Source organism: Lissotriton vulgaris, chromosome 9 (assembly GCF_964263255.1).
Source record: "Lissotriton vulgaris chromosome 9, aLisVul1.2, whole genome shotgun sequence".
Classification (NCBI taxonomy): domain Eukaryota; kingdom Metazoa; phylum Chordata; class Amphibia; order Caudata; family Salamandridae; genus Lissotriton; species Lissotriton vulgaris.
The window spans coordinates 908,851,920-908,867,860 of NC_141697.1; the positions used below are offsets into that span (position 1 = coordinate 908,851,920).

General features: G+C 49.8%; 1 protein-coding gene across 1 annotated transcript in view; it reads left to right on the forward strand.

Moving 5' to 3' along the window:
* LOC147692491 (adenosine deaminase domain-containing protein 2-like) overlaps window positions 1-15,941 on the forward strand; it is a 539,931-nt gene that overhangs the window by 221,242 nt on the left and 302,748 nt on the right. Inside the window, exons 4-5 of the mRNA XM_086936797.1 lie at window positions 5,672-5,734; window positions 6,971-7,096. Of these exons, the coding sequence (XP_086792923.1) occupies window positions 5,672-5,734; window positions 6,971-7,096 (189 nt within the window). The remainder of the gene's footprint in view (window positions 1-5,671; window positions 5,735-6,970; window positions 7,097-15,941) is intronic.

Here is a 15,941-nt window from a genome sequence, read left to right on the forward strand (position 1 = left end):
TATCTCTACCTTTGCCTTCAAAGGAGAGCCACAAGATAGCTGCCCACTGACTCTGGGGGACACACTGTACAGTGCAAGCCCTCTCAAAAGCAGTCATCCATTTGTGGATGTCATCCCCTTGTTTAAAGGGGGGCACTATCTTACTCAGGTGTCTAGTGTCTAAACTCCTGTCTTTTTCTCTTGGGAGAATGCTGCCACCAGTGGGGTCTGCCCCACACAATTTCTGCTCTCTAGCAAAGGCAAGCCTCTCTTTGGCCAGGGCAAGTTCTTCCCTTTCAATCCTCAGATTGGCTTCCTTCATCTTAGCTTCATGCTCCCTTCTCTTAGGGGATGACATCCCTCTATGAGAAGAGGTCTGAGAGCCATTGGTTCGAATGGATCTGTTAGAGCCTCTGGATAGAGACCTTACTCGTCCACTCCCAATGTTAAGTCTGCCTGAGAGTGGCCCTGTGGGTCCCCCAAATCCAGTCTCATGCCTACTTAAGTTGGACCTGGTGAGTCTCCTGACTTCTACCTGTCCCTTGTCTGCCTCATCCTCTGATAACTCATCCTCATCCTCCTCCTCAGCATCATCTGCCTCCTAGAGGGGGTGGTCATGGTTATCAAAGGGACCCTGTAAGGGGGGCATATTCCCATCTGGATGAGAAGGATCTGTGTTAGCAGCCCTCCTAGCATCATAAGTCTCTAAGAGACCAATCAGAAAAGGAATGGTAGGGTTTGAACCCTGTTTCAGTTTCCTGGAGGTACACACTTGTCTCATCTCCTGGAAGCTAAGAGCCGCATATCTGGAAGGGACCTGTGGAGGGTCCACAACCACAAGAGGGGTCTCTGAAGACTCTCCATGGTTAGACATGCTTCTAGTGTGGTGTAAGTAATGCACCTACCTACACTATTTGTTTGCCTACTGATCCCTTGCTAAGAGTTGTAGTCAAGGTGTGCTAAGCCTTGTTAAACTACAACAGCTGGTTCAGTAGAACTCAGAGTATTCTAAGCTAAGTTATATGTACCTTAACTTATGTGATCTTTCACAAAGATATTCTTAGGATACGTGTGGTAAAACAGCAAGCTCAAATCCCAACCGCTGCTCACCAATGTGAGAAGTTGGCCTGATATTCAGTGTTCACTATTCTAGTGATCACTATGTATCAGTCCAAACAACCCTTATGGTGATTGGTTATAAGTCAACCGATAGACCAGCTATCCTAGTAGCATGGACAAGAGCAGTCTTCGGGCTAAACTCTAGAGGGCGTGTTAAGCCAGCTGTTATACCATCACATATACCCCTTGAACACCAAGTGAAAGGACACCACACAAGTGTTATGAAAATAAACAGTGTATTTATTTAGATCACAACAGCCCTGTACTCTTTATGAGGACAGGGTACTAAGCACACAACAAAACTCTTACGAAAATACTTTAAGTTGCACAATTGACACAAATGCCCGAGGGGCACGGAAAACCATATACTATGGAAGTGGAATGCGAAATTACTAGCAGGTAAGTACTGGACTAATAGGCTTTGGAATCGCTAGGACTACGTTACTGAACCTTCAGATTACTAGTAGGAGGCCTAGGGGACTCGGGTGCAGAGTGTGCACTCTCACGCGGGATGCGGGTCAAAGTCTATGGAGGCTAGTAAAAGCAAAGTTAGTGTTCTCGGGCGAACCCGATAAGGTAGGCTGAAAACGAAAGTGGATCTGGACCCTTGGATAGTGAGGCTATGCTGGGGCACCGAAATGCCGAAGTTACCTAGCCCAGGGGCTGCGGCTGCATAGGTCTGAAAAGACGTCGGGAATCCTCGTTGACGAACCAGGAGCCTGAAAGAAGGAGTTGCTGGCAGGCGACCAGTGAAGATTGTTCGGTGGATCCAAGCCTGGATCGAAGATGGAAGACACCTGTAAGCAGAGGGGACCAAGTCCTGAATCACTAGCCAGTGATCAGATGGGCACCAGGATGGCACCGGATGGTAGTCACCTCGACCAGGTGAGTGGGCGACGCTGGGCTCTGCAGTCTCACGGACCAGGAGGCGTTGTCGGCGACCAGGATGGAGGTGCGAGCTGTCCCACGATGGTTGATGCTGTCGACGTCGCTGGACCCGGGATTGGGGCAACAAGTCTTGGCAAATTCAAGCCCACGCGGTGGACCTAAAATGGCGTCTGGAGTGGACCAGGAGGGTCCGGGGTGCTCCTCTTTTGGAAGGGAGCAAGGGCCAGTCTGGAGCAACCAGACCAGCAGTGTTGTCGTCGTTGGTCGTCGTCGGGAAGGCCACAAGCCAGCGGGCTAGTAGCCAGACAACGCGGTGAGCAGCAAAAAGCAGAAGGGCCCCACGCAGATCTCGTGGATGCTGGGGGGCTGAACTTCGGTGCTGGAGCTGCTCAGGGTCGGGGCTTCTCGGACCCCAAAGCACTCACCAGAGGATCCCTCGGCGGTCGTGCTGGATAGAAGTCGTGCAGTTCTGATGATGGCCGGTCCCTCGAGGTCTCGTCGCACCTACGGTTCTCAGCTTGGCTGTAGAGGTAGGTAGAGGTCAGAGGTGCCAGGGAAGCCGGGTCTCATCGAGCTGGTCCGTCGGATTCCGGAGGAAGGAGGTGCAGCAAACCGCAGAGTTCTTAGATGGTGCCTGCGGATGCAGGGTGACTACTCCTTAGCCACAAGGGAGAAATCTTGAGAAGAAGTCGAGAGTTGCTTTCGTAGAAAGTAGTTTCTTGATTCAAAGATGATCTCATTTGGAAGGGTCCCCGCTCCTGCCTTTATCCTAAAGAAAGGGGTGGGTGCGCGACTAGGTCCTGCCCTAGGGGTGGGACCAGGAAGGGGGGTGGTTACACCCCTCTCCCATGCCGGACTTTCCCCAGGCCAGGGGCTGGTGTGCCCCTGGAACTGGTTCTAGCCGGCAGATGCGTAGTGCACCGGGGTGCCACTTGCAGTCACCTTCCTGTAAAGCCCTGCCTACCCAGGATACACAAAACCCTGTCTGGGATGGTGCTAGCACCGCCCCTGACAGGAAACCCTTTGTCCAAGCTCCCCTCGCTGGAAGGACTCCCAGCTGCAGGGGGTCAGACTCGTGTCTGTGGTGGCAGCATCCATTTTGTGATGCTGAGGCTTGAGTTAACTTTAACCGGGGTTCACAGTTACATACATGTCGTGTCCCTCTAGAAGGGTGGAATGCTAACCCCGTCGCCAGAATTGGCGAGGGGTTAGTATTCCAATTCGTATGGCACCTTACTCGACATGTTTTGATAAAGCGATACCAAAGATAGCATTTAACCGCGAGGATTATAATGCACTTAAGAGTATATGGTATGCGTTATCATGGAACAGCTATTAGGACTTGGTTCCGCAAGCTGCAAACGGGCTCAGCTCATGCCAGAGCACCATCTCACACGATTCCAAGCACTCTGCCTTCAGGATTGTCAAGGCCTGCCATAGGAGTGACTGATAGGAATCTGTGTGTCCATTTTAGGGTTAGATATAGGTATACTATATCAAAAGCAAAGGGTGATGACACCACCTTGCCCCAGCTGTCGTGCAGCCAGTTGTGTCAGATTTAGATGGCCAGCCAGGGGTGGCATAATGCATGCTGCAGCCCCTGGTAGGCCCTGGGTACACCTATGCCCTGAGTTACAGGGTCTGATAAGGTGGCCCAGTACCAATTGGAAATGTACCTAAGGTACATGGAATCCATTTTAGAGAGAGAGCAGTAGGCCTGGGGTCCTGATTGGCAGGGCCCCAGGTCAACTAAGTCGGAAAACCAGCAAAACACCAGACAAAAAGTTGGGGGCAACCATAGTCAGGTATCCACCTTCCTACACCCTTGTTCAATGCATGTTACTTTGCAAAATGTAATTTTTCAATATACAATGAATTGCACTTCGAAAAATTGTATTGCTGTCCAACTTTCACATCAGACATTGGAACATACATGGGTAAGGTGCAGCAAAGGGATCTTCCTCATTTTCAGACTCCTGTAGAAACACATCTGTCTTGCTGCTGGAAAGAAAGATGTATTAGAAAGAAGTTAGGCAATACATTTTAATGAGATCTGCAAAAATACATGTATTTCAGAAATATATCGAATCATTTTTGTAGATGCGTGTGCCAAAAACGTGTCTATAAATGCATTTCTCAAATATGTGTAATTGTTTTGTAGAGGGTATTTATGCCATAAAACGTGCCTGTATTTAACGAATGTCAGAATGACTAAGTGGTGCGCCATTGCGTCATAACGGAAGTTTTTAGAATTGAGGGGACTTTTGACAATGTTCAAGGAGACCCAGAACATGCAGTTTTGGTACAACACGTACATGGGAAGTTACTGTGCCTGTCCAGTTGCTTTCATTTTGGAGAAAACTTTAATTTCTCCAATTTGGATTTAAACCCATGAACACAGCAGTAGTACTGACAAATAACCAAAGTTCGGTACTAATAAGTGGGTCAAATTCTGACCAATTTTGCTGAATCTTTTGTAATAGCCTCTGAAGCCTGTGAAATTTCAATGCTGTTTTTAGGGGAGTTTGATTTATGCTTACACCAACATTCAAGCCAATGGGCGCTTAAAATGAAAACCATTTCGTTTGTCTGTGGGTTGCAAAAAAGCAACATGAGGGAAATGTTAGAAAAAGAAGTCTTTTTACATTTAAGTAAGTCCTACATTTATTGACACAATCTCAACCAGCACAAACAATGCATTTGTTACTTCCCTTTACAAAAAGTTTCGCCAGTTGTGTACTTGCTTAGTCTTTGAACACGTTTTATGGACCCACAAAACAATGTATGTTGACTACTGCAAGTAGCAAGATGATCTTGGCGAAAATGCAAGCCTATTAAAGCTTTTTAAAACAACTAGCTGTGGGAATTAGAGTCCAGGTTTTCAGTTGATTAAAAAAGTTCTGAGGTTTTGTTACATTGCTTTCTAGAGAGTGGTTAAACACATACTAATTGGTCACTAATTTAGAATGTGTAGTAGTGGTTGGCAACATCTTTGTCCAGTAGAGTGTGGGCTAGCCTGGTGAAAGAGGATGACCCAATGAAACCCAATGAAACGGATAGATGTAGTTAGGATAACCAGATTGTATATGAAGAAAGGTCACCATTTTTTCTAGTGCTCCAAATGAAAAACCATTGAGTGGGGTTGGGGTGAAGGGAAACACTTGTGTATAGCGGATGTTTGAAATTTGAATGACTTAATATGCTTTTATTTTGAGCAAGAAAAGGATGCCAATTTGTTGGCAAAACACTTAAAGATACTTTGCTACTCAAACATGAAGGATTGAGAAAAGACAGAAGGTTATATTCGGAGAATCTGAGATTAATTCTCGATAGAGTGAATACACTCACAGAGGTAGATTGATTTAGCTACTTAAAGGGTCTTATTGGAATATCACAGCAGTTCTTTTTGACAATGACTCACTTTGAAAGTATATGCTGTTCTAACATTTGTGCAGGCCCATTTAAGGGGAAATCCTGTAGAGGAGGTCTGCAGAGATTTCCAAGCTTTTATTCCCATTCTCTTTCCTGTCTTGTGCCCCTTAGTACTTTTGCATTCAGTTCCAATTTTTTTCCAGATGGCATATCCTAATTTGAGGGGCAGGTGGGATAATCTTGTTGCAAATGGGTCTAGTTTTGTTACCTTACAAGTTGTGGATCTTTCTTTGTTTCATGTTTTTGGGTGGAGAATCGGTGTTGGGTTCCAAATCTGTCCGGCAGAAAGACGAGCCAATTGAACCGCCTCCCATAGGTAAGCAGACAATGGTCTTCTTTTTCAGCTGCCCTCCTTGTTTGAACTCTCCCGGGATGTACACAAGTGCACCTCTGTCATGGACTATTCTTGTTTGTAGAGTTCGACTCCACCAGCCTAGAATCCTGTATATATTTTCTAGTTTATCTGCTTGGTCCCTATCTGGCGTAAACCTCTGCTGCATCTGCACCTATAGAAACGATCTCTCAGTGCCCAAACCTGCATGTAATGGGGCGTTTCATCCGTGAGAGGGAACTTGTTGAATGACCTTATGTGGGTATCACCTGGGAGTGTTTTGAACAACATTAGCATTTTTAGTGTCTTAATGTATGCAAGTTTTCAGCTTTACGCAGTTTTCAGCATTGTGCCCTTGTTTTTACTGTGGAGTCCCCTGTTTCCATGGCATGAAACAAAGATAGAATACTAGATGCGCCTACTTTGTCCACTTACAGGTAGTCAACATCCCCATTTCATATTAGCTCCCACTTGACGCAGAAAGTAACACAATTATGACCTCACCCTTTCCAATATGGTATGGGCTATTGCTACTGCTTCATTTCAGTGCCTTTGCCAGGGGAAATTGGGGGACTTGTAGAAGTTTGCATCTCGACAAAACAAAAGGGCCATGTCCACCGTTCAGCTCTACTCACTGAGCAATACTGATGTTTCCTTTATTACACCTCCTCCAAATAGAGACCCTATCACTTCCTCCGCCAAGTTCCTGCCTTACCCAATGAGATGCACTGATAACTATTAATCCCAGACCCACTATACTCCCTAATGGCTGCTGATACTGCACCGTCCTCCATAGCCAATGAAATTCTTTTTTGTTTCTTTTGGTACATGTCATCCAATTTCTTCCAAAGTACTGAGGTTACTTCCCCCTTATCTGCTCAGCCTGCCCAGTGAGGGGCACAGATACTGCTTGGTTCTGGATGTCCACCTCCCAGACACCCCCCCCTACACAAAGACCTCTACTGGAGTTTAGTTGCAGCTTTCACTTTGCATGGTGAGTTTGAGCTGTAAGAGCTGCACCAAAAGGTTATGATGGCAATAGTGATAAACAGATGGTTTGACACACTTTCAACATTTGATTGCTTACAATATGTGACTGTTACTTATGAGATTACTTTCATACAGATACCCTCCCTTCCTGATCTCTCAGCCCATTTTTGTGGGCCGATTTGGCATCCTCATGACTTTGTGCTATTTTTATTTCCTTCATTCCCTACCTAGAGCATATTATTCCTCATGAGGATCGCTGTGCTGCACTCTGCAGTGATGTCTTTGATAGCCTTTTGGCAGACTTACCAGAGTACAAAAGTTGCAAGAGCAGTCTAGCAGCATTTATCATGGGACGCGGTAAGTACCACTTACTTGATTGGCGTGTAGTGTGCATGTAACTTACATTATGTTGTGTTGGTTGGTTGGTTGTAAAGAGCACACTGTGAAAGCAGTCCTCTCTTGCAGTGGGGTTGTGGCGTGTAAGGGCTTCTCTAGAGGTGTGCCTAAAATCTAATTGCTGAGAATGGAATTGAAATTATACGGTGATATGAGAAAATAAGAGGTCTAAGAGTGAGTTGCAAAGCAATCAGAAGCATAGAGCAGGACCAGAGTATGATGAACAATCAAGGGGAAAAGTGTGGCTGTGTTACTCTCATCTGCCAGCCAACCCCAGTGTCAGCTGACCAACCCTACCTATTCCCTCTGCCTAAAATAATACATTATCCAGGACAAGTCTAGGGTTAAAGTGTTGGTGGAAAAAAGGGAGTAAAGGTGGTTGGTTTATCTTTTAGGCACACCCAACTACATTCCCCTGGGTAGGAATTCTGTGATCTTCCCTTGACTTTGAAGCCCAATAAATGGAACTTGTCTGCCCAGAAACTTCTCATTGTCCCCTCAAATCTTGGATGTAAATCCGAATGTTCGATTATGTCCCTTGTTCTTGTCTCGGGGGGGGGGAGGAGGGGAATTGCGCTTGCTGGCTGGACGACATAAGTAGCTGCTACAGACGTACTGCACAGTGGTCTGATTTTATCCTCTCCCATTAACAGTTGACCTTAGCAACAAGTTTCTAATGCCAAATACGAGAATGTAAGAGGAGAGGGTTGCAAAAAGACTGAGGTTTCTTATTTGATTTAAGTAACCCCATGATGTGCCAAAGGAGTGGCAACATCGGACTATAATTTTCATATTTCTTCCTCTGCTCCCCCTCTTTGTCCCCCCACCCTTCACATCTCGTCAAACCATGTCAACCTGGAATAGAGATGTAGTCACTTGGTTAATTTATTTTTGGTGAAAGCAAGAGGCTGGATTTTGAACATGCCTTCCCCACGTGACCACAGTATGCTTTCGTGGGCCTACCACTGTCTCCCTTATCAGTTTCCTCTACCAAAAATTGGAGAAACTGAATTCTAATATGAACTGCTATATCTGAAAGTGACACATTAGTGATAGATTCCTTACCTTAGAATATCCCCAGGTGTCAGACTGGATCCGGAAAGTTTTTTTGGTCAGCAGTAGCCCTGCGTGTCGATATGTGGCGTTGTGCGGCTCCGTGTCCGTCGCTGGCGTCGTAAGCGCCGAGATGCCATCACAGAGACTACTTAGGTGCCACCCATGCGCGCTGACGTCCGTTCTTTCTTCTTCCAAGCCAGTAAGCGCAGATCCGGTTAGAGCACGCACCAAGTACCTTAGTATTTGACTATCTTTTTGAGACTTTTGTCTCCTGTAAGTCTACTCTGGTGCACGTAGGGATGCCTGGTTTAAAGTTTTCTGGGGACTGCAGCTGCAATATTCTGGGGGCGGACCCCCACGACGTCTGTCGCTAATGCCTGGTGTACGACCACAACTCTCTGTCCTTCATGGACTGTCAGGGCATGGCCCGAAGGCCTTGAGGGAGAGGCACCGGAAGCTGCTAGAAGTCCGGCACTCGTCCCAGCGCAGTTCTCTTGTCCAGGGGCCGCTCCAGAGAATGCTCGCGGGGCCACCATCACCGCCACTCGGGCTCCAAGTCTTCACCCTTTTGTCCCTACCTTGGATCCGTATGGGACACGGCACCGGTTTGGCCCCGTGCAGGCAGTTTCCGGTGCAGTTTATTCCTTCCCCGGTCCCTGCCCCGCCGCCGCGGTCTGTACTGCATACGGCGGAGGTGAAGGACGACTGGGAGGGGTTAGAGGACCCTCTTGCTCATCAGTGTGACTGAGCAGGACTGGGCGGACGACTTAGAGGAGGCCGGTGGCCTTGATATCTCCTCTGACCAGTGGTTTGCCTCTCCCCACCTACCATGGAGGAGGGCGCCTCTTACACAGTGGTGCTCAGTCGGGCAGCTGAGGTCCTTAACCTTGATCTCCCTACGGTGGCCCTAAAAACTAATCTCCTCACTGAGGTGCTACAGATGGCGTCCACTTCGTCGGAGCCCCTGCTGCCATTTAATGACGCCCTCACTGTTTTCTTACTGGGCACTTGGTCGCGGCCAGCCGCAGGGGCCCATGTGAATAAGAACAGCGCCAGGCATCCTCGCCCGGCGCCGGGTGACCCTGCCTTTCTGACCACTCATCCTATGCCAGAGAGCCTGGTCATTCAAGCTTCGACGTCCCAGAGTGCCTTTCCCACGACTCCGCCGGATAAGTACTCTAAGTAGCTGGAGTAGTTTGGCAAGCTGTTGTTCTCTTCGGCCAGCTTAGGGCTGCGGTCGGTGAACACTGCATGCCTATTGGGCTGCTATTCCCACGCGGTGTGGGATACAGTTCCACAGGTGTTGCCTCAGTGTCCTGAAGAGGTCCAAGCTGTGCTGTCCCAAGCTGTTGCCGAAGGTAAAGATGCGGCTAAGTTCGCCATTCGGTGTTGTTTGGACACCGTGGACTCACTAGGTAGGGTAATTTCTACGACTGTGGCGCTTCGTCGCCACGCCTTGTTAAGCTCTACTGGGTTCTAGCCAGATGTCCAAAGCTCTCTCATGGACATGCCCTCTGATGGCACTCGCCTGTTTAGCCATAAAGCTGACAGTGCGCTGGAGCGTTTTAAGGACTCTCTGACTACGGCCAAGTCCTTGGGTCTCTCCACCACGCGCCCGGCCGCATCTACCTTTCATTTCTTTCGTTGCCAGGGCAGGGGCGCCCCTGCTCGCTCGTTCAGTCAGAAGCCTGCGCAGTCCCAAACTCAGCGCTGCTGTGGGGGCCGCTGTGGTGGCACAGGGGGCAAGCATGTGGGTCAGTCCACCTCCGCTCCCACAGCATTTGCCTCAAAGCCTTCCTGTTTCAAGCTTTGGGGTGAACCCCACGCCTGTGGGTGGCAGGATTCGACATCACCTTTCCCACTGGCGTTTTGTCACCTTTCCCACTGGCGTTTTGTCACTCCCTCCACTTCGAGTCTACCCCCTCAGCCATGCCACCTCAGTTCCACCACATGTCGGGGGATCACTTCAGGCTTCTCCAACGGGAAGTTATGGCCCTCAAAGCCAAGGGGGCCATCGAGCGCGTTCCTGGGTCAGAAGTAGGGCGTGGTTGTTATTCCCACTACTTTCTAGTCCCCAAGAAGGACAAAGGGGGCTTGCGCCCCATCTTGGAACTTGGGAACGTCAATCGCTTCCTCTGGAAGGAGAAGTTCAAGATGTTGACTCTGGCTCAGTTCTTGGCTGCCCTCGACCCTGGAGACCGAATGGTAGCGTTGGACTTGCAGGTAGCATCTTTTCACATCCCCGTCCTGCCGGCCCACCAGCGTTACCTGCGGTTCATGGTAGGCCAGGAGCATTTTCAGTTTGCTGTGCTCCGTTTTGGCTGTACAAGCGCCCCTCAGGTGTTGACGAAAGTGATGGCTGTGGTCGCAGCTCACCTGCACAGGTCAGGGGTGTCAGTCTTTCCCTACCTCGATGACTGGTTGTTGAAGACGGGCTCTCCCCGGGCAGTTGTCACCCACCTTCAGACTACGGATGACCTGCATTTGCTGGGGTGTAGTGTAGTTCCTATATTCCTAATAGGCTCTGCGCATTGGAATAATATATATTATAGATTAGACGTAAGACTGAGGTCGACTAGGTCTCTATTGAATATATTACACTTAATTGTGAGTGCCAGCTAGCTCTGAGGTCACTAGAAACTTTCTCGAATAAACAAGAAGGGATTAGTTTCTGCCGGCATAAACATGACAACTTTGTTTCCCCAAGATAAAACGTATCTTCAGAGTCGTGGAAACAATAGATAGATATTTTACTCAGTCAATCGTGCATGCTTCGTTTCACCAGAGGTGCAGAGAAATAGAGAGACGGGTGTGAGAAGTTGGCCCGATATGCAACGTTCGCTATTCTAGCGACCGCTATGTATCGTTCCAACGACCCTTATGGTGTTTGGTTGTAAGTCAACCTATAGACCAGCTATCCTAGTAGCGTGGATACGAGCAGTCTAAGGCTAAAGACTCGAGAGGGCGCGTTAAGCCAGCTGTTTACCACACATGTACCCCTTGAACACCCAGTGAAAGGACACCACACAAGTGTTATGAAAATAAACAGTATATTTATTAAGAATCACAACAGCCCTGTACTCTTTATGAGGACAGGGTACTAAGCACACACCAAATCTCTTTAGCAAATACTTCAAGTGCACAGTTTAAAACAAGTGTCCGGGGACACGGAAAGGTTAAGGCAAGTCGGAAGCGAGGGACTCGGGACCCTAGAGTAAGGAGGCTATGCAGGCACCGAAGTGCCGAGTTACCTAGCCACGAGGGCTGCGGCTGCAAGTCTTACAGGCGTCGGGGTCTTCGCTGACGAGCCAGGAGCCGGAAGAAAAGGAGTTGCTGGCCGGCGACCAGTGATGAATAGTTCGTAGAGATCCAAGCCTGGATCGGAGATTGATGAAACCTGAAAGCAGAGGGGACCAAGTTCGTACTACTAGCCAGTAGTCAGAGGGTACCAGGAAGGCACCGGTTGGCCGTCACCTCGACCAGGTGAGTGGGCGACGCTAGGCTCTGCAGTCTCACGGACCAGGAGGCGTTGTCGGCGACCACGGTGGAGGTGCGAGCTGTCCCACGACGGATGTCGCTGTCGGCGTCTTGAGTGGACCAGGAGGGTCCGGGGTGCTTCTCGACAAGATGGAAGCAAGGGCCAGTCTGGAGCAACCAGATCGGCAGTGTTGATTTTCGGATGTCGTCACAGAAGGACACAAGCCAGCGGCTAGTGACCAGACAACGTGCTGAGCAGCGAGCAGAAGGGCCCCACGCAGATCGTGGAGATGCTGGGAGACTGCACTTCGGTGCTGGAGCGGCTCAGGGTCGGGGCTTCTCGGACCCCAGAGCACTCACCAGAGAGTTACCTCGATGGTCGTGCTGGTTTTTAAGAGCGTGCAGGTTCTGATGATGGCCGGTCCCTCGGTCTCGTCGCACCCACAGATCACAGCTGAGCTGATGACGTGGGTAGAGGTCAGAGGTGCCAGGGAAGCCGGTTCTCGTCGAGCTGGGCCGTCGGATTCCTTGAGGAAGGACTTACAGCAAACCGCAGAGTTCTTAGATGGTGCCCGCTGATGCAGGGTGACTACTCCTTAGCCACAAGGGAGAAATCTTGAGAAGAGTCTCGAATGTCCTTTCGTAGAAAGTAGTTCTTGATTCAAAGATGATCTAATTTGGAAGGGTCCCCGCTCCGGCCTTTATCCTAAAGAAAGGGGTGGGTACATGACTAGGTCCTGCCCTAAGGGTGGGACCAGGAAGGGGGGTAGTTACACCCCTCTCCCCTGCCGGACTTTCCCCAGGCCAGGGCTGTCGCCCCTGGAACTGGTTCTAACCGGCAGATGCGTAGTGAGCACCGGGGTGCCACTCCGCAGTCACCTTCTCGCAAAAGCCCTACCTACCCAGAATACACAAACCCTGTCTGGGACGGTGCGAACACCGCCCTTGACAGGAAACCCTTTGTCCAAGTGCTCCTCGCTGGAAGGACTCCCAGCAGCAGGAGGTCAGACTCGTGTCTGTGGTGGCAGCATCCATTTTGTGGAGCTGAGGCTTTAGTTAACTTTAACCGGGGTTCACAGTTACGTACATGTCGTGTCCCTCTAGAAGGGCGGAATGCTAACCTCGTCGCCAGAGTTGGTGAGAGGGCAGCATCCCGATTCGTATGACACCTTACTCGACATGTCTTGATAACGCGACACCGAAGTTACCGATATGGTACGCGTTATCATGGAACAGCCATTGGGTCTTGATTCCGCAAGCTGCAACCGGGCTCGGCTCGGGCCAGAGCTTAGTTCACACGAGCCCATGCACTCTGCCTTTAGGATTGTCAAGGCCTGCCATAGGAGTGACTGATAGGAACTCGGGTGTCCATTGGAGGGTTAGATATAGGGCTACTATATCTAAAGCAAAGGGTGATTACACGACTTCGCCCCAGCTGTCATGCAGCCAGTTGTGTCAAATTTAGGAGGCCAGCCAGGGGTGGCATAATACATGCTGCAGCCCCTGGCGGCCCTGGGTACACCTATGCCCTGAGTTACAGGGTCTGATAAGGTGGCCCAATACCAATTGGTAAATGCACCTAGGGTACATCTCGTAATTTAGAAAGAGAACAGCCAGGCTGTGGGTCTGATTGGCAGGCCCACAGCCAGAGAAAGTCGTAAACCAGTGAGACAAAAGCAAAAAATCTGGGTGATCATAGGATTGCAGACCCTACTCTCCTACATGACCCCCCCCCAAACGTCGGAACAACTAGCTAACCTTGACCAGGTGAGTCTTCTTGTTCTAAGTGGAAATATCTGGAGAGCCCATCGGCATTGCCATGATCAGTACCAGGTCTATGTTCCACTGTGAAGTCCATCCCCTGTAGGGAAATGGACCACCTAAGCAGTTTGGGGTTTTCACCCTTCATCTGATTTAGCCACAAGAGGGGCTTATGGTCGGTCTGAATCTTGAAGTGAGTGCCAAACAAGTATGGCCTCAGCTTCTTCAGGGCCCAAACCACAGCAAAGGCCTCCCTCTCAATAGCTGACCAATTCTTCTCTCTAGGGGTCAGCCGTCTGCTTATAAAAGCAATGGGCTGGTCTTGACCATCAAAATTCAGTTGAGAAAGAACAGCTCCCACACCCAACTCAGAAGCATCTGTTTGGACAATGAATGGTTTGGAGTAGTCCGGACTCTTGAGGATAGGCGCCGTGCACATGGCCTGCTTTAGGTCATCGAATGCTTTTTGACAGCTCGCTGTCCACTGAACCTTTTTTGGCATTTTCTTACTTGTCAGTTCATTTAATGGCGTCACGATGGAACCATAGTTCCTGACAAACTTCCTGTAGTAACCAGTCAGGCCCAAGAAAGCTCGAACCTGAGTCTGGGTGGTTGGAGGAGCCCAGTCCCTGATTGACTGTATCTTGCTCTCCAGTGGCTGAACCTGACCTCCACCTACAAGGTGGCCCAGGTATACAACCTGTGTCTGCCCTATCTGGCACTTGGTGGCCTTGATAGTGAGACCTGCTGCTTGCAGTGCCTCTAACGTCTTCCGCAGGTGGACCAGGTGATCCTCCCAGGTGGAGCTAAAGACAGCAACATCGTCAAGATACGCCGCACAGAAGTCATCCAGCCCAGTAAGGACGTGATTCACCAACCGTTGGAAGGTGGCAGGTGCATTTTTCAGACCAAAGGGCATCACCACGAACTGATAATGCCCACCAGGGGTTGAAAACGCGGTTTTAGGCTTGGCGTCCTCAGCTAACCTGATTTGCCAATACCCAGCTGTCAGGTCAAACGTACTTAAGTAGTTGGCCGAAGCCAATCTATCGATAAGCTCGTCTGCCCTTGGTATTGGGTGGGCGTCAGTCTTAGTGACTGCATTGAGACCCCTGTAGTCTACGCAAAACCTCATCTCTCTCTTACCACCCTGGGTGTGAGGTTTCGGCACTAGAACTACGGGACTAGCCCAAGGGCTATCCGAGGGTTCAATGACTCCCAGCTCCAACATTTTCTGCACTTCACTTTTGATGCAGTCTCTAACGTGATCAGGCTGCCTGTAGATTTTACTCTTTACGGGCAAGCTGTCACCAGTGTCGACCTCATGGGTGCACCAATCGGTCTGACTGGGTGTCAGAGAAAACATATGTCTGAACGACTGAAGAACCTGTTTACAGTCGCTCTGTTGATGTTCGGAGAGGCTGCCACAAAAGACAACACCATCTACCGAGCCATCGTCAGGATTCTGAGAGAGCAGGTCGGGGAGAGGGTCACTCTCCTCTTCCTGTCCCTCATCTAGGGCCATGAGCAAACTCATGTCCTTCCTGTCGACATATGCTTTTAGCCTGTTGACATGAAGCACCCTGTGGGGGCTCCGGGGAGTTCCCAGGTCGACCAGGTAGGTGACCTCTCCCTTTTTCTCCAGGATGGTGTGGGGCCCGGACCATTTGTCCTTGAGTGCTGCTGGGGCCACTGGCTCCAACACCCACACCTTCTGTCCGGGCTGGTAAACAGTCAAGACAGCCTTTTGGTCATGCCAAGCTTTTTGGAGTTCTTGGCTGGCCTTAAGGTTTTCGGATGCCTTCTCCATGTATTCAGCCATCCGCGAGCGGAGGCCGAGCACATAGTCCACTATGTTGGTTGCAGGCTTTTTGAGAGGTCTCTCCCATCCTTCCTTCACCAAACACAGGGGTCCTCTTACAGGATGCCCGTACAAAAGTTCAAAAGGGCTGTAGCCAACCCCCTTCTGTGGGACTTCTCTGTAGGCGAACAAGAGGCAGGGGATCAGGACGTCCCATCTACGCCGAAGCTTTTCCGGTAGTCCATGAATCATCCCTTTTAGGGTCCTGTTGAATCTCTCAACAAGCCCATTGCATTGTGGATGATAGGGTGTAGTGAACTTGTAGTTGACACCACATTCCTTCCACATAGCAGTTAAGTAGCTCGACATAAAGTTTGCACCTCTGTCGGAGACGACCTCCTTAGGGAAGCCCACTCTGGAGAATACTCCAACTAGGGCTCTTGCCACAACAGGTGCTGTAGTGGTCCTAAGGGGAATAGCTTCAGGATACCTGGTGGCATGATCCACTACCACCAGTATAAACTTGTGCCCTGATGCTGTCGGTGGTTCCATGGGACCGACGATGTCGATCCCCACCCGTTCAAAGGGCACCCCCACCACAGGCATTGGTATAAGGGGGGCCTTTGTCGTGCCACCTGACTTACCACTGGCTTGGCAAGTGACACAGGAGCGGCAAAACTCCTTGGTATCTTCGTTCATGTGAGGCCAGTG